The following is a 21147-nucleotide window of genomic DNA, read 5'->3' as shown; positions in this document are numbered from 1 at the left end:
TTTATTTCTGAAGCGCTCTAATGAAATTAATATATTAATAATTACACTGGAGGCAAGTATCTTGGGTGTATGACTGTACCCAGCACTAAAGAGGGAAAGACAGGAATGTCATGAGTTCAAGACTAACCTAAGCTACATAACACAAATTTGTCTCAAAAAAAAAAAAAAGTAAACTGGTAGTAGGAACTAGTGGCACATACCTGTAATGCTAGCTACTCAAAAGGCTGAAATCTGTAGGACAGAAGTTCAAGCCAGACCAAGTAGAAAAGGCTGTGAGACTTCATCTCCAGCTAACCAATAAAATGCCAAACTGCAAGTAGGGCTCAAGTGACAGAGTGCCAACTGTGAACAAGAAAGCCAAGCAAGTGCTTGAGGCCCTGAGTTCAAACCCTGGTACAAACACAAAAAATATATTATAGTGACAACTACACTATAATGAGCATTGTGAAAACTAAGAAAATAATTTCACGTACAAAAGCATCAAAAATACAATTTTTTATGTAACTGTAACCCATCTGTATATCACCCTTATAATAATAAAAAAAGAATACGATATTTAAGAAGAAATTTAACAAGAGTTACAAAATGTTTACACTGAAAACTTCAAAATAGGGGCCAGGAGTGTGGCCTAGTGTTAGAGTGTTTGTCTAGCTTGCATAAAGTGCTAGGTTTGATTCCCCAGTACCACATAAACAGAAAAAAGTGGAAGTGGTGCTGTGGCTCATGTGGTAGAGTAGTAGCTTTGAAAAAGCTCAAGGACAATGCCCAGACCCTGAGTTCAAGTACCAGGACTGTTAAAAAAAAAAAAAACCTTCAAACATTATAGAGAAAAAAAAAGGTCTGGAAGCATGGATCAAGTAGTAGAGTACCTGCGCTTTGCAAAACAAAGTCATGAGCCATTATATTCATGGATTAAAAACTTTAATTTTTGTTTTTATTGATTGCTTGTAAGATATGATAACAGAAGCAAAGTCAATAAAAGAAAAATTGGGGGGAGGGAAAGTGGGAGAAAAACATGGGAAGGGATATCAATGTTCAAGAAGTTATCACTACCTGATGAATATAACTGTAACCCCTCTCTACATCACCCCAACATAAAACACAGTAAAAAAAAAAAAAAAAGTATACCAGGGCTAGGAGCGGGAGTTTGGCCTAGTAAAGTGCTTGCCTAGAATGTACAAATTCCTCGGTACCACATACATAGAAAAAGCTAGAAGTGATGCTGTGGCTCAAGTGGTAGGGTTCTTGCCTTGAGAGAATCTAAGGCCAGTGCTCAGGCCCTGAGCTCAAGCCCAGGACTGGAAAAGAAAAAGAAAAAAAAGTATACCAACTTTCATGTTTGAATAGAAACAACAAAAAACCATTTACTATATAAAAGAGAAATTAGGCAAGCTGATTGCAGTTCAAAGCCATCCTAGGCAGGAAAGTCCCTGGGGCTATTATCTCCAGTTAATCACCAAAAAATAAGCAGGAAGTGGAGCTGTGGCTCAAGTGGCACGGCACAAGCCTTGAGCACAAAAACTCAGGGAAAGAGGGCCGGGAGTTTGACCTAGTGGTAAAGTGCTTGCCTAGCACTTTGCCTAGCAAAGACCCGGGTTTGATTCCTAGGTACTACATACATAGAAAAGCAAAAAAGCTGCAAGTGGTGCTGTGGCTCAAGTGGTAGAGCCCTAGCCTTGAGAAAGAAAGTCCAAGAACAGTGCTCAGGCCCTGAGTCAAGCCCCAGGACTGGCAAAAAAAAAAAAAGAAGAAGAAAGAAAGAAAGAAAGAAAGAAAGAAAGAAAGAAAGGAAGGAAGGAAGGAAGGAAGGAAAGAAAGAAAGAGAGAGAGAGAGAAAGAGAGAGAGAGAAAAGAAAAGAAAGGAAAAAAAAAAACCTCAGGGACAGAGTCCAGGTCCTGACTTCCAAGGCTGGCACCCAACATCAAAACAAAACCAAAAATAAAACTCAGGGCCAGGAGCGTAGCCTAGTGGTAACGTGCTTGCTTAGCATCCACAAGGCACTAGGCTCCATTTCCCGTAATCACATACACAGAAAAAGCCAGAAGTAGCGCTGTTGCTCAGTGACAGAATGCTAGCCTTGAGCAAAAAGTGTCCAAGGAGAGTACCCAGGCCCTCAGTTCAAAGCCCCAAGACTGGTAAAATAAAAGTAAAAATAAAACCCAAACAATAAAAAAGAAACTTCAGTTGCAGTACCATGCATTTATAATTCAGAGTGGATAATACAGAACCACAATAACAAAATGGTTTACATCATGTTAGTAAGATCCCATTGAGAATTAAAATACCAGATCCCTAGGGCTCTAAAATCTCAAAAACAGTTAACAACAACCTATCTTCAAAAGCTAAAACAGTTGGCGGCATGGGTGGTTCACACCTATAATCTTAAGTATTCCAGAGGCTGACATTTGAGGATAGTGGTTCAAAGCCAGCCTGGGCAGGAAAGTCCACAAGACTCTTATCTCCGATAAACTACTCAAAGACAGGAAGGAGAGGCACTGTGGCTCAAGTGGTAGAGTGCTAGCTTTGAGCAAAAAACAGCTCCGGGGTAGGGCCCAAGCCCAGAGTTCAAGCTCTAGAAAATTAAAAAAAAAAAAAAAAAAGCCAAAACAAAGAGCTATGTCTAACTCTGGAAGTTTTAATCCTTCCAATCAAAATCTGCACTGAAAAAATAAATACTCAGGGCCAGAGTTTGGTCCAGTGGTAAGAGTGCTTGCCTAGCATGCACGAAGACCCAGGTTTGATTCCTGGGTACCACATACATAGCAAAAAGCTGGAAGTGGTGCTGTGGCTCAAGTGGTAGAGTTCTAGCCTTGAGAAAGCTCAAGGACAGTGCGCAGGCCCTGAGTTCCATCCCCACAACTGGCAAAATAAATATTCAGTAAATCCTAAGGACTTTGTAATTTGGTACTGTAAACTTTCAAAATGTTTAGAGGATTCTTCCACATTCCTCTGAACATCTACAACTGAAATTTTCATCAATAGATTAGATTTTTTTTCTTTTAATGATAACACATTAAAGCAAAAGTCATGGTCTATGCTAAGACAACCCTAACCACTTTAAATGAAATTGTTAGTCAAATATAATTTGGATGTTTTCACTTTCTTAGTTTTATGATGAAAGTTTCACCTTATAGGCTGTTGAAACTCACCTACTGCAATCATTAAGAAATAATAGTTGTCCAAAACTATATAGCTGTGAATAACCAATACACAAAATGTATATACACATGTATATACACCCATATACACACATATAGTCTATAGCAACTGCAGTTCTTCAGATTAACTGCAGTCATTACAAACTATAATGGGCCATAAACATATGGCTTGTAAACAATTACACACATGCATACATATCCTAAGATACTTTTTTTGCTGTTGTTGGTTGTGGGGCTTGAACTGGGCCTGGGCACTGTCCCTGAGCTCTTCAGCTCAAGGCTACCACCCTATACCTTGAGCCACAGCCTCACTTCTATTCTTTTGTAGTCAGCTGGAGATAAGAGTGTCTCGGTATTAAATGCCCGTGCTGGCTTTGAACTGCAATATTCAGATCTCAGCCTCCTAAGTAGCTAAAGAAGGATCTCATTTTTTAAAGTCTCAAATGCATAAAGACAGCTGAGTGAAGGCAAGACAGCAAAAAAAAAAAAAAGAATACAAATGGGAACTAAAGGTGTTAGAGGTGTTTCCAAGAAACGATCTGGGCATCTTTTTGTCTTCCTCTATTATTCGCTGCATCTTGGCACCAAGTACTGCCAAAATAAAAAATTTTCGGAAAGAAAACAACAACAACAAAAAGCCTGTAATTGGAGATGGCAGCAGTCGAGTTTCTACAGAGTTTTTAGGTACCCAAGTTTCACAGCCTAGGCGGGAGAAGGAACCCTCAGTGTGGGTGGGGGTTCCTGGTCCCCCTCACGTCCCACGTTCTCTTAGGTCCCAGTGTCCAGCCCTTACACCTGGGGGCCGGTGGGACGACCGACTTGCCTCCGGCTCCCCGCCGGGTTCCTAGCACCGGCCCCAGGCCTCCTCCAGCGCCAACTCCGCCTCGCTAGCGCCCCAACCGCCCGCGAGCCCACCCCGCGGCGTCCCGCCCTCCAACGGCGGGCCCCGGGCGAGGAGGGCTGGAGGGCAGTCACGGAGGGAGTAGGGCCTGGCTTCCCCGGCCCGCCCAGCCCGGCCTGCGGTTCACTAACCGGCCCGGGAAAGCGCTGGTTTCCGGAGGGGGCGCGGGGGTCCTCGACTGGTCTCTGCCGCGCCTCAGCCGCTGCCCGGGCCTTTTGTTGTCTAGGGTTCTCACGGCAACCAGCGCAGCGCCCGCCGCCCGACGCGCCTCCTCTGGGCCGCAGAGCTTCGGCCCCGCCCCCTCCAGGGTCCGCCCCGAGCAAGCCCCGCCCACAGGAGCCCCGCCCACAGGAGCCCCGCCCACAGGAGCCCCGCCCACAGGAGCCCCGCCTCCGAGGTCCGTAATCGTAAACGGCCTAGGCAGTTCCCCACCTATTGCTGAAGATCAGTCTGCTAGATAGCCACAGGTTGGGGGAAAATGAATATGAGAATGATTCCACCACGTTGCCATTTTTTTAAGATAAAAATATGCAAAATATAAAATAAGCCGGGTTTTGTGGGGTTGTTTTGTTGTTACGTTTTGGTTTTGGTTTTGCCCATCCTGGGCCTTGAACTCAGGGAGGGCCTGAGCACAGGCCTTGGGCTTTCTCGAGGCTAGAACTCTATGCATGATGATTCAGAAATATGGACTCAGAAATACAGACTCATGAACCAGGCTCCTGTGGCTCATCACAGCCTGTAATCCCAGCTACTCCGGAGGCTGAGATCTGAGAATTGATGTTCAAAGCTAGCCACAGAGGAATGTCCATGAAACTCCTATCTCCAAGTAACTACCAAAAGAAGAAGAGCTGTGGCTCCGGTGGTAAAGTACCAGCCCCAGGGAGGAGGTGGGAACTAGTGGACAGTTCCCAGGCCCTGAATTCAAACCCCAGGACCATCAAACAATGCATCTCTTTGCTATAGGAAAGAGGGATCATGAGAGTATGGACAATATTTAGTAGAATATTAAATGACTTTTGGCAGACTCCAATTGGCTTGTAAAATATATACAATGGCCTGGGACTGTTTACTGGGACCACAGAAAAGACAATGGGCTTCTAAGAATGTTGGGGGAACTATCTGCCCAACCTAGTTTTGAACTTGGATCCTCAGATCTCAGCCTCCCAAGTAGCTAGGATTACAAGTGTGAGCCACCAGTGTGCCCAGCTAAAAATCTTTTTACATTTTGTCCCTTTCCCATCCCTAACCACAAGTCACATAGTTCATCTTTTTTTTTTTTTTTTTGCCAGTCCTGGGCTTGAGCTCAGGCCCTGAGCACTGTCCTTGGACTTTCTCAAGGCTAGAGCTCTACCACTTGAGCATCAGCACCACTTCCGGCTTTTTTCTATGTATGTGGTACCCATGAATCGAACCCGGGTCTTCATGCATGCTAGGCAAGCACTTTAACCACTAGGCCAAACTCCCGGCCCCAACACATAGTTCATCTTTTACATAGAGTATATTCAATACAATGACTATGTGCCACGCTCCAAATATTTCCATTTCCTGGAAGTCATTTTGACTTTTAGAAGAGTTACACATTTGATTCCTCCCCGTCCTCATCAGTAGGTGTGTAAATGTATTAAGTCTTGTATAGGCTATCATGCCTAGTTGTATTCTAAATCTAACTTCCACATATGAGAGAAAATCATTTATCTTTCTGAGCCTGGTTTACCTCACTTGGCATGATTTATTCTAGGTACATCCATTTCTGTGCAAATGGTTTGTTATTCTTCCTAATGGATAAGTACAATTCCACTTTGTTTAAATACCACAGTTTTTGGATCCACTCTTCTGTTGGGGGGCATCTAGGCTGTTTTCATACTTGGCTATTATGAATAGTACAACAGTGAACATAGATGTGTAAATGTCTCTACTGTAAATGTCTAAATGTCTTTACCTGCAATGTTCTGGGTAGATGCCCAAGAGTGGCTGGATTGTAGGAAAGTTTTGATTTTTTTTTAGTCGGTTGTGGAGATTGAACTCTGGGCCTGGGCGCTGTCTCTGAGCCACAACACCACTTCTGATTTTCTGATGGTTAATTGGAGATAAGAATCTCATGAGCCAAGCATGGCGGCTCACGTCTATAATCCTAGCTACTCAGGAGGCTGAGATCTGAGGATCACAGTTCAAAGCCAGCCAGGCACTAAAGTCTGTGAGACTCTTATCTCCAATTAACCTCTAGGAAACTGGAAGTGGGGCTGTGACTCAAGGGATAGGGTGGTAGCCTTGAGCTGAAGAGCTCAGGGACAGTGCCCAGGCCGAGTTTACTTCTCACAACTGACAAAAAATCTCATAGACTTTTTGTGTAGGCTGGCTTGGAACTGCGATCCTCAGTTCTCAGCCTCCTGAGTAGCTAGGATTACAGGTGAGAGCCATCCACACCCGACTGTATGGAAGTTCTGTGTTTAGTTTTTTGAAGAATAGTTGCACTAATTTACATTTGCATCAACAGTGCAATAAGGGTTCCTTTCCCCCCACAATCCCACCAGTATTTGTTATTGTTTGAATCTCGAGGCTGGCCACTCTTTAGATTTTAAAATAAACACTATCTAATCAAATAATGACATTTGCTGGGAAGTGGATGAAACTGGAGCAAATTATGTTGAATGAGATAAGTCAAGACCAAAGGAACAAAAGGTACATGGTCTCCTTAATATGTGGATATTAGATCCAAACAGTACAAGAACGATGACTCAATATTCAAGTACTCAAAGTCATTGACATGACATTGGAGATATAACTACATAGACATATGTACTCTATATAGACATATTATATAGATTGATATGTATCTATGACATATAAACTCTCAGCTTGTTTTTAATTTTATTCTTAAATTTATGTGCCAGGGATTGCATATAGAGATCCCATTCTTGAATACTTATTTGTTAAGCTCGACATTTGAAATATGATGTAAAAAATCAATGTTAATTAAATCCTAAAAAAACACTATCTCAAACAACAAAAGAATATAGATTTATATTTCTATGTGTAGGCTTACATCACAGTCATTGTCATCTGTGCAGTTACTATGACAAATTTCCAGCAGATGGCAGTAAAGTGCTTAGGAAGGGGCACCTTTTTCTTTTTTTTTTTTTTTTTTTTTTTTGCTTTTAATCATCTATTTATTAAAACGGTGTTTGCTTCTACATTCTTTTTTTCCTTACTTTTTATTGTAATGGATAGAGGGGTCACAGTAATATTCGCCAGAGAGAGGATACATCACTTCTCACACATTAAGACCCTTCTCTCACGTTTTGTCCCCATTTCCTTCCCCCCACCCCTACGAATTATCTTGTTTTCCCCCTTCCCTTTCCTATTTCAAATAAACAAATGTATATACAATATACCAGGTAACAAAGTTAGATACTGTAACAATATGAGATTAACCAAAGGGCAACAAAAGAGAAAAAACATAGTACATTAAGAACAACAATCACATAATATAAAGCTCTTGTTTCCATATCCTGAAGATACTTTCATTTAGCCTCATCCTATATGGCCTTTTGTATCTAGGTTTTGAGCTATTGTAGTCCTCTGCTGGAAGAGTTTTAAGTTTGTATTAATTATTACAAATGAGGGAAACCATGGTCCTTTGGGTCTGGCTTACTTAATATGATTTTTTTCTAAGTCTTTCCATTTTCTAAGTCTTTCATTTTTTCTGATGGCAGCATAGAATTCCATTGTGTACAAGTACCACATCTTGTTGACCCAATCATATACTGAGGGGCATCTGGGTTGGTTCCATATCTTTGCTATGGTAAATAGTGCTGCAATGAACATCGTTGTGCTAGTGGATTTAGTCTGACCTTGTTTCTGGACAATTGGGTAAATGCCAAGCAGTGGAATTGCTGGGTCATAGGGGAGCTCTATGTTTAGTCTTTTGAGGAACTGCCATACTGCTTTCCATAGTGGTTGAACGAGTTTGCACTCCCACCAACAGTGTAGTAGTGATCCCTCCTGGCCACATCCCCTCCAGCATCTGTTGTTATTAGTTTTCTTGATCCTGGCCATTCTAACTGGAGTGAAGTAGAATCTTAGAGTTGTTTTGATTTGCATTTCTTTTATGGCCAGAGATATTGAGCATTTCTTCATGTGTCTATAAGCTATTCTTATTTCTTCTTCAGAGAAGACTCTCTCTAAGTCTTTGGCCCATCTTTGAATGGGATGGTTGTTTCTTTGAAGATTTTTTTTTGGAAAGATTCAATTTTTTGAGCTGTTGATATATTTTAGATATTAGGCCTTTGTCTGTTGTATGGTTAGTGAAGATCTTCTCCCACTCTGTAGGCTTTCTAGTTAACTTGCTAGCTGTGTCCTTTGCCATACAGAAGTGCTGCAGTTTAATGAAGTACCATTTGTCTAAACTTTAATTTGTTGTGTTTCTGTGTCTTTATTAAGAAAGTTTTGACCTGTGCTAAGGAGACCTAGTGTATCTCCTATTCCTTCTTGTAAAATGTTCAGGGTATCTGCTTTTACCTCCAGGTCTTTGATCCATTTGAAGTTAACCCTGGTGCAGGGTGACATAGAAGGATCCAACTTTAGTTTTCTGGAGGTGCTTAACCTGTTCTGCCAGCATCGCTTGTTGAAGAGGCTGTCTTTCTTCCATTCTATTTTTTGGCTTCCTTGTCAAAGATTAGGTGGCCATAGGTCTGTGGGTTGATTTCTGGGTCTTCAGTTCTATTCCATTGGTCCTCAGGCCTGTTCTTGTGCCAGTACCAAGCTGTTTTTTTGTTTTTTGTTTGTTTTTTTGCCAGTCCTGGGCTTGAGCTCAGGGCCTGAGCACTGTCCTTGGATTTTCTCAAAGCTAGAGCTCTACCACTGGAGCCTCAGCACCACTTCAGGCTTTTTCTATATATGTGGTACCAAGGAATCGAACCCGGGTCTTCATGCATGCTAGGCAAACACTTTAACCACTAGGCCAAACTCCCGGCCCACCATGCTGTTTTTGTTACTATACATCTGTAATAGAGTCTAAAGTTTGGAAAGGCATCTTTTTCTTACACAAAGTTGAGACAAGAATACAAGCCTTGGTGGGTTCTTCACACAGATTCAACCAACCTCAAGCAAAAATACCTTGAACATTACTACAACATAAGAATTTTGTGCACAGTATTTAACATTGTATTACAAGTATGCTAGACGTGATTGAGAGTGTAAGGCTTTCCTTACAGGTATGGGTTGTAGATAGATATTATGACACTTTATATAAAGTACTTGAGTATCTGTGAATCTTTGAATTGGTGGTGAGAGGTCCTAGAATTATCTCCCATGAATACCAAACAGTGGGGGTAGGGGAGGGAAACTATTGCAGATACCTAACAAAATCAAGATTCTGTTTGAAAGAAAATAGGCTACCTAGAAATAGGAAATGAATGTTTAGTAGGTACTAAATTTTACACAAAAAAGTAGATAATTGATTATAAATTTTAAAAAATATGTGGAAAGTTATAGTTTGCTTTGAGACAGGATCTTGCCACATAGCCCAGCCTTGCAGTCCTCCTCTCAGCCTCCCAAGTGCTAGAATTATAAGCATGTGCCACCACAAGCACCTTGATAAATTTTCTTTTTCTCTTCTCCCTCCCCCCCTCTCTTTCTCTCTCTCCCTCTTATTTTTGCCATTATTGGGGCTTGAACTTGGGGCTTCACACTTGGTGAGCCGTGTGCCCAATTCTTCATCTTCCTCCTCCTCCTCCTCCTCCTTCTTCCTCCTCCTCCTCCTTCTTCCTTCTCCTCCTTCTTCTTCCTCCTCCTCCTCCTCCTCCTCCTTCTTTTTGATAGGACCTCTGGGTTTTTCCCTGCCTTCCAAGTATCTGGGATTACAGATATGTGCCACCATGCCTGATTTAGGTATATTTTATTTTTAATTCCAGGCTTTAAAGAAAAGTTTTTAAGACCTTTATTCAATTCTATTGTAGTTGATTTGGAAATACAAGGTAAACATATATATCCAAAATTGAAAATCATCAAATGGAAAACCCACTACTGTTGCAAATACAGTATTTTTTAAAGTGTCAAGGTTAAATTATTTTTTTTGCCAGGCTTAGGGCTAGAACTCAGGGCCTGGGCACTATCCTTGGGCTTTCTCAAGGCTAGCACTTTACCACTTGAGCCACAATACCACTTCCAGCTTTTTCTGTGTATATGGTACCAAGGAATGCAATCCAGGGCTCCATGTATGCTAGGCAAACACTCTACCACTAGTCACACTCCCAGAACTGAGGTTAATTTTTTATAAGAGTAATCAAGGGCCGGGAGTATGGCCTAGTGGTAGAGTGCTTGCCTAGTATGCAAGAAGCTCTGGGTTTGATTCCTCATTACCACAGACATAGAAAAAAACAGAAGTGGAGCTCAAGTGGCAGAGTGTTAGCCTTGAGCACAGAGAGGCTCAGAAACAGTGCTTAGGTCCTGAGTTCAAGCGCCAGGACTGACAAAAACAAACCCAAAAAGAGTAATCAAGAACTACCTTTTTATATTAAGTGGTCAAGGACTTAAGATCAATTCCTAGTTCCACCAAAAAGACAGGAAAAAAAATAAAAGAAAAGGAAATTACAAGTTCACAAAAGCTACCAAGTTATCATTGAAGACAATACAGCATGATTAATTTCTTAAAATATGAGATTTAGCTGGGTGTGGTGGCTCATGCCTATAATCCTAGGTATTCAGAAGGCTGAGATCTGAGGATCAAAGTTCAAAGCCAGCGTCAGCCATATGTTCACAGAAGGGGGATAAAAACCAGACAAAACAAAACAGCCAGATAAAGTTGGGAAAGTTGGGAATGAACAATATGTTTAGAAAAAAAAAAAAAAAGCTTCTTTTTTTTTTTTTTTTTTTTGGCAGTTATGGGACTTGAACTCTGGGCCTGGGTATTGTCCTTGAGCTCTTGAGCTCAAGGCTGATACTCTACCTCTTGAACAACAGCAGCACTTCTGGTTTCCTGGTGGTTAATTGGAGATTAGAGTCTCACAGACTTTTGTGCTCAGGCTAGCTTTGAACCATGATCTTCAGATCTCAGCCTCCTGAGCCAGGCAAGCGCCAATGGCACCTGGCTGAAAAAAAACTTTTTGGGGGGGATGAAATGATGGAAAGAATGATGGGAAAAGAATAATATGCTGTATACATAAATGAACATCTTCAATTGCAACCCTTTTGTACAACTATTCGAAAACAATGAAAAAGAGGGACACAAATACACATAGAAATAAGAAAAAATTACAAGTGATACTTTTCTCATTAAGGAGAAGTCTATCATCATGATACCAAAATGATATAAATAATCATATGAGATACAAATACAGGAGTTTTCTTTGAGTCAATCAACCCTTAGAGTCAGTAATAGATGCAACGTGTGCGATGAAATGGAATTCTTTTCATTTCGTCCCTGTGGTCACGAGCATAGTCCCATAAGTAATAATCCAAAAGAATGGAATTGATTTCTCCATTAGGTATTTCACCATTTTTTTCAATAAGCTCTAGGAGACAGTCACGGATCAGCTCAACACACCAAAGTGCACAGCCTCTGATTTCCACCTCCTGCTTATCCCCATATGAAAGCATTACTCCTGCAAGGGTCAAAGAAGGGGGAAAATGTCATTTGTAAACTTCACCATGAATGCAGAATTACAAGTTAAATTTTACACAGTCAGATATCAAGTTTGGTTTCCTTGCTTGTCTCACAGCAAGTTTATTAAATTATTAAAAAGAGAAACTATTTAATATGGAGTTTGATACAGTCCCATCAGGAAATGTGTAAGACAGCGATAGAAAACCATGATTCAGGATTGTTTGGTCAGCTTCACCTGACTATGAACCTGGGAGCACAGACAGGAGTCCTAGTTCATTCAGCACCCATCTTAGGGTATATCAGTTCATCATGCAAGGTTATTTTTTTGCCAGTCCAGGGCTTGAACTCAGGGCCTGAGCATAGTCCTTGGGCTTCCTCAAGGCTAGGGCTCTACCACTTGAGCCACAGCACCACTTCTGGCATTTTTCTATGTATGTGGTACCAAGGAATCGAACCGGGGTCTTAGTGCGTGCTAGGCAAGCACTCTACCACTAGGCCAAACTCCTGGCCCCGTAAGATTAATTTTTTTCGTATATTTTTATTATAATTAATAGAAGGGTTACATTGCATTCACAAGATAGAAGGTTCATTACTTCACAAAAGGTTAATTTTTTTATGAGTAATCAAAGACTATCTTCTAACTACCCTCATTTTAAATGACTGAAGCCTTGTATGCACAAGGACTTAAGATCAATTCCTAATACTACCAAATGAGAAGAAGAAAAGGAAAAGAAAATTACAAGTTCAGAGACGCTATCATTGAAAACTAGGCTATGCCCTGGCTATGCCTTGCCATTGAGACTGGAGTGGAGCTCATCAATCAAACATCTGTAACATCAGGCAGATGTGGGAAATGCACACTGTGGTAAAAAGTCAGATCAGTGAGTTAGAGCATATGCTGTTCTGTCTAATGGTCACAAATATTCCCACATTTCTCTGTATTTACAAAAGCAGTCAACAGCTGGGTGTTGGTGGCTCACAAGTGTAATAATCCTCGTTACTCTGGAGGCTGAGAACTGACACTGAAGCCAGTGTCAGCAGGAGTCTGTGAGACTTTTAGGATTAAACATCAGAAAACCAGAAGTGGAACTGTGACTCAGACTGGTAGAATGCTAGCCTTGAGTAGGAAAGCTCAGGAACAGTGTTCTGGTCCTGAGTTCAAGCCCAGTGACTGACAAAAAAAAAAAAAAAAAAAAGCTTAGCTATGGTTTAGAGGGTCCATGCCTATAATACCAGCACTCAGGTTGAAGCAGGATTGATACTTAGTGACCAACCTGGACTACACAGAAATAATTCACCTGAAAAAAATAATTCTGAATGTAGATGTAGGAAACAAAACAAAACAAGAGGGCTGAGAGTGTGGCCTAGTGGTAGAATGCTTGCCTAGCATCCACGAAGCCCGGGGGTTCAATTCCTCAGTACTACAAACACAGAAAAAGCTGGAAGTGGTACTGTGGCTTAGGTGGTAGAGGGACTAGTCTTGAGAATGCTGAAGGAAAATGCCCAGGCCCCTGAGTTCAAGCCCAAGGACTGGCAATAAATAAATAACAATAACAACAACAAAAGACCCAGGTACCAGTGGCTCATGCCTATAATACTTGTTATTCAGTAGGCTGAGATCTGAGAATTGATGCTCAAAGTCAGCGAATGCAGGAACATCCATGAGATTCTTATTTCCAATTAAATAATAAAAAAGCTGGAAGGAGAGATCTGACTCACGCAGTAGACTATTAGCCTTATACAAAAAAGATCAGAAACAGTGCCTAGGCTGTGGATTGACATAAATAAACAAAAATCAGCAGAAAATTCTGCACACAAGAAAGACAATTAACATGAAAAGCATATGGTATTTTCTTTCATATATAAAGAAATGTTTGGCGAGTTGGTGTCAGGGGAGGGGGAAGATGAATGGAAATGATGAATATAATTGAAGTACTTTTTATGCACGTATAAAAACAAAACAATGAAACCTACTGAAGTTTTTTTAAGGAAAGAATGACAAGAAAAAAAATCACAGAAGGGTTGAGGTTGATGGGATACATAGTATGCGTGCATGGAAATAAAACAAAATCTTTCCTAATGTGTGCCAACCTAAAAAAAAAATCTTAATGTTTATAAAAAACATCATGGCAGGGAGACGGGAGTTTGGCCTAGTGGCAGAGTGCTTGTCTAGTATGCATGAAGACCTGGGTTCAATTCCTTAGTACCCCATACACAGAAAAAAAAAAATCATGGATCTAGAATTGTTTCTTCTCTCTTCCCATCTCTACATCGTAATATACTGTACTTCTCTGATTAATAGTTCCCAAATATTACATGTGCTTCACATATCTATGCAGTATAAATTCAGGTTTCTTTTGATTTAGGTTCTAAAACTATAGCATCCAAATAACACAATTTAATACAATTTTAACAATATCTGTATTTCACAGTATAAAGGAAAAAGACATTTTTTCCTATATTTTAATTGCTCTTATAGTATTCTTTACATATACTTAAAAGAAAAAATTGGGACAAGGTTACATTATCTAGTCCAGGCTAGCCTTGAACTCACCAACTCACTATCCTCTTGCATTAGGTTTCTGTGTGCTGGGATTACAGGTGTGCAACATCATGTACAGAGCATATACTATTTTTTTTGCCAGTCCAGGGGCTTGAACTCAGGGCCTGAGCACTATCCTTGGGCTTTCTCAAGGCAGGTTCACTACCACTTGAGCCACAGCACCATCTCTGGCCTTTTCTGTGTATGTGGTAGTGAGGAATGAACCGAGGGCATCATGCATGCGAGGCATGCACTCTACCACTAGGCCACACTCCTGGCTCCAGAACATATACTTTTAATAATAATTCTATTTTTCTTTCAGGTAAAGGAAAGTGTTTTTATTGTTGTGAAAGAAACTAAGCAGACATTCAGTAATTCATAATATAACAACAATGAAGTTACAAACCATCCAGAAGCTTCTTCAGTAGTTTATCAGAATACTTTAGGGCACCAAGGTAAACAAGAATCTGAGGTAATCTATAATCAGCAAACATGGTGATACTAGAGATATCTTCAAAGCAGCCATCTCCTTTTCCTTCCAATACACTCCATGTGTCTGCCACAAGAATTTGGGCTCGTTTGTAAAAAGAAATTCTTTTCCCCTAATGAATAAAGAGAATATAAATGTTACCAGGGTATTTGAAATCATTATGTATGCTTTTTTGTTGTTGGTGGTGGTGGGGTTTGAACTCTGGGTCTGAGCTCTTTTGCTCAGGAGACAGGGCCCTACTGGTAGTTAATCGGAGATAGGAGACCCATAGACTTTCCTACCCAGGCTGAATTTGAACTTCAATTCTCAGATCTCAGGCTCTGGAGTGGCTAGGATTACAGGCATGAGCCATCATCACCTTGGTATGTATGCTACTTTTTTATTTTTTAATTATGTAATTAATTTATTGTTGTTTTAGAGGTGATATATAGTGGGTTTACCTTACATGAGTCAGGTAATAACTACATTTCCTTCCTTCATTCTCTCCCATTCCCTTCCTTCCATCTCTGCCCATGAGTTTTATGGTTCACTTACATCAATGTCCAGTGCAGCCAGTGGGCTCTGCTGCTGCACTTTTTACCTGTTTCCCACTGATTCTGTATCTTCCCTACCATCCCATATATGTGAACATAAATACACCATATATAAGGTAAAACAATACAATCATAAGAAAAACAAAGACAGCCCAGCACAGCGGCTAACGCCTGTAATTCTAGCTATTCAGGAGGCTGAGATCTGAGGATCGAGGTTCAAAGCCAGCCCGGGCACTGAAGTCCATGAGACTCTTATCTTCAATTAACCTCTAGAAAACCGGAAGTGGTGCTGTGGCTCTCAAGGGGTAAGGTGGTAGCCTTGAGCTGAAGAGCTCAGGGACAGTGCCCAGGCCCAGAATTCAAGCTCCATGACCAACAAAAAGAAAGAAAGAAAGAAAGAAAGAAAGAAAGAAAGAAAGAAAGAAAGAAAGAAAGAAAGAAAGAAAGAAAGAAAGAAAGAAAGAAAGAAAGAAAAGAAAAAGACCAGTTGGGTGCCAGTGGCTCACACCTGTAAAACTAGCTACTCAGGAGGCTGAGATCTGAGGATCACAGTTTAAAACCAGCCTGGGCACAAAAGTCTATGACTCTTTTTTTTTTTTTCCTGCCAGTCCTGGGCTTGGGCTCAGGGCCTGAGCATTGTCCTTGGACTTTTTCAAGGCTAGAGCTCTACCACTTGAGCCACAGCATCACTTCTGGCTTTTTTTTATGTATGTGGTATGAGGAATCGAACCTGGGTCTTCATTCATGGTAGGCAAGCACTTTACCACTAGGCCAAACTCATAGCCCCAAAAGTACGTGACTCTTATCTCCAATTAACCACCAGAAAACCAGGAGTGGTGCTGTGGCTCAAAGTGCTAGAGTACTAGTCTTGAATTGAAAAGCTCAGAGACAACACCCAGGCCCAGAATTCAAGCCCCATGACCAAAAAAAAAAAAAGTAAAAGAAAAAAAAAAGACAAATTAAGAAAAGGTCCTTTATTTGCTTATCTTTGGAATTCATTTCAGTCTGTATATTATTTTATATACATATGAAAAGTGTTTGGAGTAGACACCTAGGAGTAATATGGCTGGGTCGTAAAAAGGTCTAGTTTAGTTTTTTTTTTTTTTTCCTGCCAGTCCTGGGCTTGGGCTCAGGGCCTGAGCATTGTCCTTGGACTTTCTCAAGGCTAGAGCTCTACCACTTGAGCCTCAGCACCACTTCCGGCTTTTTTCTATGTATGTGGTACCGAGGAATCGAACCCGGGTCTTCATGCATGCTAGGCAAGCACTTTAACCACTAGGCCAAACTCCCGGCCCCTAGTTTAGTTTTTTTGAGGAAACTCCAGACTGCCTTCCAGAGTGGTTGTATTAGTTTATATTCTCATCGTGACTGCTACTTTTTAAGAAGGCACATACTTTGTCAGTGGCTCAATAATCTTACTGTATTAGGAAGAATTTAGAGACCTTCTTAAAATGGGCTCTGCTGTGAGGAGGGGTGTCAGTGGGAAGGAGGAAAGGGAATGGAGAGGGTAAATGATGGTGAATATGATCAAAGTACTTTATATGCATGGATGAAAGCAATGATAAAATCTGCTAAAGTTGCTAAGAAGATGGGAGAGGGGACAAGGCTAACATGGTACTTTTTTGCATTTATGGAAATGAAACTCCTTGTGGAACCAAAATGTGCTAATATAAAATGTTGTAAAAAAAAAAAAAGAAAAGAAAAGAAAAAGTGTAGACACCAGGCATGGTGGCTCATGCCTGTAATCCTAGTTACTCAGGAGGCTGAGCTCTGAGGATGGGGTTCAAAGCCAGCCAGGGCACTAAAGTCCCTGAGACTCTTATCTCCAATTAATCACTAAAAAAGGAGAAGTGGCGCTGTGGCTCCAGGGGTAGGTCGGTAGCCTTGAGCTGAAGAGCTCTGGGATTGCGCCCAGGCCCAGAGTTCAAGCCCCATGCCCGACAAAAAAAAAAAAAAAAAAAAAAAAGTGTAGACTTGTTACAGAAAACAAAATGATCTAATTAATATTCAAAAATCTTAATCTCTAAATCTACTTCCTAGCTTTTTCTCCAAGGTATATATGTATATACATACACAAATGTATATTTGCATGTATATATATATATATATACCTGGTACCATACACATATTTATATTTATTTAATTTCCTGGTACTATATAGTATTATTTCATTATTTTATATATGTATGTCAATGTCACAATAACCCAATTCATCATTAATGGTTGAACTCAAGATATCAAATTTGCTTGGGCTGGCACACTGCTACTTAAGCCACAACTCCAAGCCTGCTTCTTCTTGGTTATTTTGGAGATTAAGTCTCATGGACTTTTCTGCCTGTATTGGCCTGGAACTGTGATCTCTTTGTATTTCAGCCTCCTGAGTAGCTAGGATTACAGGCAAGCTACTGGCACTGGGCTTCATGTATATTTTGTAAACAAAATCGCCCAAGGAACCTGATTTATTACTTAGGACTTTTACATAGCTACTATATATTCTAAACTAGTTTTGGTTTCTAAGAGAGGACAATAATTCTTCCTGTCCTTGGGCCAACATAGCTGTGTGGCTCAAATGAAAGCATGTGTAAATACCTTACAAAGCATAAAATATGATGTAAGCAATATTACTGGTAATTTTAATTATTTAAAAAATTAAAATTGTTCAAAATTTGTTGAATTACCATCACGAAAGGAATGGCTTAAAATTTTCCATTTGATTTAAGCACTTATTAACCTATTGAATGCATTTGTAACATGATTCTTCTGAAGTTGCTTTCACTTCTATGTCACACTTTAATTACACAGTGATAAGGGTTTTAAAAAGCTAGATGTAGGGAAGCATGCCTGTATTCCTAGCACTCAGGAAGCTAAGATAGAGCTCATGAACTGAAGGCCAATCTGAACTACATGGAGTACCAGGCTAGCATGGCCTACATAGTGAGATAAACACACACACACACACACACACAATTATAAATAGAAAACAAAAGAAGCATAATAGCTTTGAAATATAATTTTTGATAGTTTTTTGTTCTCAGTGAATGAACTTCAAGCTTTTACTCATCCTTTTTTTTTTTTTTTTTTTCCTTTTTACCAGTCCTGGGGCTTGAAATCAGGGCCTGGGCTCTGTCTTGAGCTTTCTCAAGACTAGTGCTCTACCACTTGCTGTGGTACCACTCCCAGCTTTTTCTGTGTACATAGTACCAAGGAATCAAATCCAGGGCTTCATGCATGCTAGGCAAGCACTCTACCACTAGGCCATGCTCTGGGCCCACTTTTATTCTTTTTTTTTTTTTTTTTTTTAAAAAAGGTCTTATTAATAAAATGAATTCTGAAACTAAACTCTGAGAGAATTATTAAAGAGTTTTAAAATCCTCAATAGAATCAACTCACCTCAAATTGAGTCACATCTCTATAAGAAGGAAAACTTTCAACAACCAGGTACATTAACTTCTGGGCACTTTTTCCACTTTTTCTGACACAATTAAGAAAAGAGCCTCCAAACTTCTCTAATAGAATTTTTCCAGTTTCATTGAGAATCCGATGCCTCTCTTCTATTAAAGGCATGGGAACGTCTGAATCTGAACGAAATATATTCCGAACCTGGTCAAGGGTCACTGTAGCATAGTAGGAGGCGCTTGTTATTGGTATGCCTGAGAGAGGAAAGAAAAATCAGAGGAGCTGCGTCATAGTTTGATAATTCATTATATTATCTGACTATATAAAATATTTTACAGTATCTGTCTCTTTGTTCTTAAAGTGTCATTAGAGTAGAAGTCTTTGATAGAAAGGGTCACTCGGTTCACATTGCATTGTTTACATATATGGACATGTTAAGGCGAATCCCTCTATACAACTATTAGAAAATAATAATAAATAATAACAAGGTGACTCTAATTTACTAAAAACACTGAATCTATATGTTAAAAATTTCTGCACAGCAAAAAAAAAATTCTCTCTAGTAAACTCATTGCCACTTATAAAATAAATAAAGGGGGCCAGGAGTTTGGCCTAGTGATAGAGTGCTTGCCTAGTAGCATTCAGGAAGACTCAGGTTCAATTCTTCAGTATCACATACATAGAAAAAAGCTGGAAGTGGTGCTGTGGTTCAAGTGGTAGAGTTCTAATCTTGAGAAAGCCCAAGGACAGTGCTCAAGCCTTGAGTGTAAGCCCTAGGACTGGCTAAATAAATAAACAAATGGCTGGGAGTGTGGCCTAGTGGTAAAATGCCTACCTAGCACACATGAAGCCCTGGGTTTGAGTCCTTGGTACCACATACACAGAAAAAGCCAGAAGTGGTTTTGATGCTCAAGGGTAGATTTCTAGCCTTGAGAAAGTCCAAAGACAGAGCCCAGGCCCTAAGTTCAAAATAAAAATAAATACAGAGTCCGGGAGCGTGGCCTAGTGATAGATTGCTTGCCTAGCATGCATGAACTTGGTTTGATTCCTCGGTACTGCATACACAGAGAAACATGGAAGTGGTGCTGTAGCTCAGGTGTAGCCTTGGGAAAGCCCAAGGACAGTACTCAGGCCCTGAATACAAGCCCCAGGACTGGCAATACACACACACACACGTACACACACACACACATATGCATTCTTGATACCCTTTCGTGCAGGGGCTTGAACTTAGGACCTCTACTTGAGCCCTGCCTCCACTTCTGGCTTTTTGTTGGTTAACTGTAGAGGATTTGCCTTCCTGGGCTGGCTTGGAACCATGACCCTCAGATCTCAGCTTCCTAAACGGCTCACATTACAAGCGTGAGCCACAGGCCGTGGGTTAAAAGTGACATTTACTCTGTCCTCGCTATCTATACCATAATCATGATATGTATTACTTTTGCTTTACACAGAGGGTCTAGCATAGAAGAACTTGACCTTAACAGATCACCCCATCTCCCAACCTCCAGTCCCAGTAAACTGACACTTGAAGGTCCACCGGGGTACCAACCTTCGTCCAGGGCTCGGTTAACCGCGGCGCACAGGGACCAGTACCCGCTGTACGTTTTGCCTCCATACCTCACCAGGCACCTGTGCTCATCCTGCTCCGACCAAAAGGAGAAGTTGAGCGTGTCTACCACGAACACCCAGTTGACCGCAGCCTCGTCGGCCGCCCTGGGGTTCAACTCGTGCAGGGACTTCCATCCACCCACCCGCAACTCTGGCCCCGCGGCCCGGGCCAGCAGCAGCTCGGCCACGCTCCGCACCCCTTCGCCATCGATGCACACGTCTCGACTGTTTTCTGCCACGAATCGAGCGGATTCCCTGGGAGTTAGGATCCCGTCCATACCGCCCCTCTCCATGCCTCCGCGGAAGTGACACTTGACAGACTTTGCCCCAAGTCTCTGAAGTCCAGGCTCCCCGCCCTCCCGGAGTAAGGCACGGGGAATCCAGAGCAGACGAGCCGCAGGAACTCGCTGGCTGAACTTGCGCTGTCCGGAACCCTGAAGATCCAGGAGACACGCTCGGACGGAGGTCGGGGGAAGCCGAAGATGGGGGCACTTCCGGAAGAGAGGCCCCACCCACGTTCACTTGGGGCGCGCGCCTGCATCCTGCTTCCGGCTCCGGCGGTTCGGAAGTCGGCTCCGCCTGTCCGGCCGGCTTCCAGAGCCCGGCTCTGACCTGGCCCGCCGAGAGTGAGTCTCCTTGGAGCTGGAGGCCGCGCAGCTTTGTGAGTGCCTCCCACCCCGCCGCTCCTCGGGAAGAACGCGGCCGCCTCCTCCACTAACCTCCGTCTCTCTCCTCCCGGAGGAGCAAGTCTGAGCGATTTGTCCTGGTGCTGGTGGCAGTCACCCCCACGTGGACACCTCTAGTCCCGGGGTGGGCCAGTCCCTGCTGCCAGATTCCAGACCCATTTCGACACTGAATGAGGAATAGTTGAGGCTCTAGGAATATAAGTTAACATGTTCCTGGTTTTTTGTG

General features: G+C 41.6%; 2 protein-coding genes across 3 annotated transcripts in view; both read right to left on the bottom strand.

Moving 5' to 3' along the window:
- Kif27 (kinesin family member 27) overlaps positions 1-4344 on the bottom strand; it is a 115084-nt gene extending 110740 nt beyond the window's left edge. The window contains exon 1 of the mRNA XM_090329471.1: positions 4192-4344. The gene's annotated coding sequence lies outside the window, so the exon portion shown is untranslated. The remainder of the gene's footprint in view (positions 1-4191) is intronic.
- Positions 4345-9980: 5636 nt separating this feature from the next.
- Positions 9981-20664, bottom strand: Qng1 (Q-nucleotide N-glycosylase 1). 2 transcript variants are annotated; one of them, XM_090329469.1, is made up of 4 exons: positions 20177-20664; positions 18619-18878; positions 14612-14807; positions 9981-11661 (listed from the first exon to the last, which is right to left on the bottom strand). In XM_090329469.1, the coding sequence occupies exons 1-4, from the start codon at positions 20526-20528 to the stop codon at positions 11429-11431; spliced, it is 1041 nt and encodes a 346-aa protein (XP_090185595.1). In that variant the 5' UTR covers positions 20529-20664; the 3' UTR covers positions 9981-11428. The 2 variants fall into 2 exon arrangements, with proteins under 2 accessions (XP_090185595.1, XP_090185596.1); XM_090329470.1 differs by having other exon boundaries at positions 20379-20431.
- Positions 20665-21147: the final 483 nt, after the last annotated feature.

Source organism: Megascapheus bottae, chromosome 3 (assembly GCF_031878675.1).
Source record: "Megascapheus bottae isolate mThoBot1 chromosome 3, mThoBot2.hap1, whole genome shotgun sequence".
NCBI lineage: Eukaryota > Metazoa > Chordata > Mammalia > Rodentia > Geomyidae > Megascapheus > Megascapheus bottae.
Note: the sequence above shows the minus strand (reverse complement) of the source record. Positions and strands in the feature narration are given on the sequence as shown.

Bases quoted from the DNA above. Each gene is read 5' to 3' on its own strand.
- Qng1 (XM_090329469.1), bottom strand. From the start codon at position 20,528: ATGGAGAGGGGCGGTATGGACGGGATCCTAACTCCCAGGGAATCCGCT. The intron at 18,879-20,176 runs GTTGGTACCCCG...TTCCTCTCTCAG, and splicing joins TAACCGAGCCCTGGACGAAG to GCATACCAATAACAAGCGCC. The intron at 11,662-14,611 runs GTTTGTAACTTC...TGACCCTTGCAG, and splicing joins ACTGAAGAAGCTTCTGGATG to GAGTAATGCTTTCATATGGG.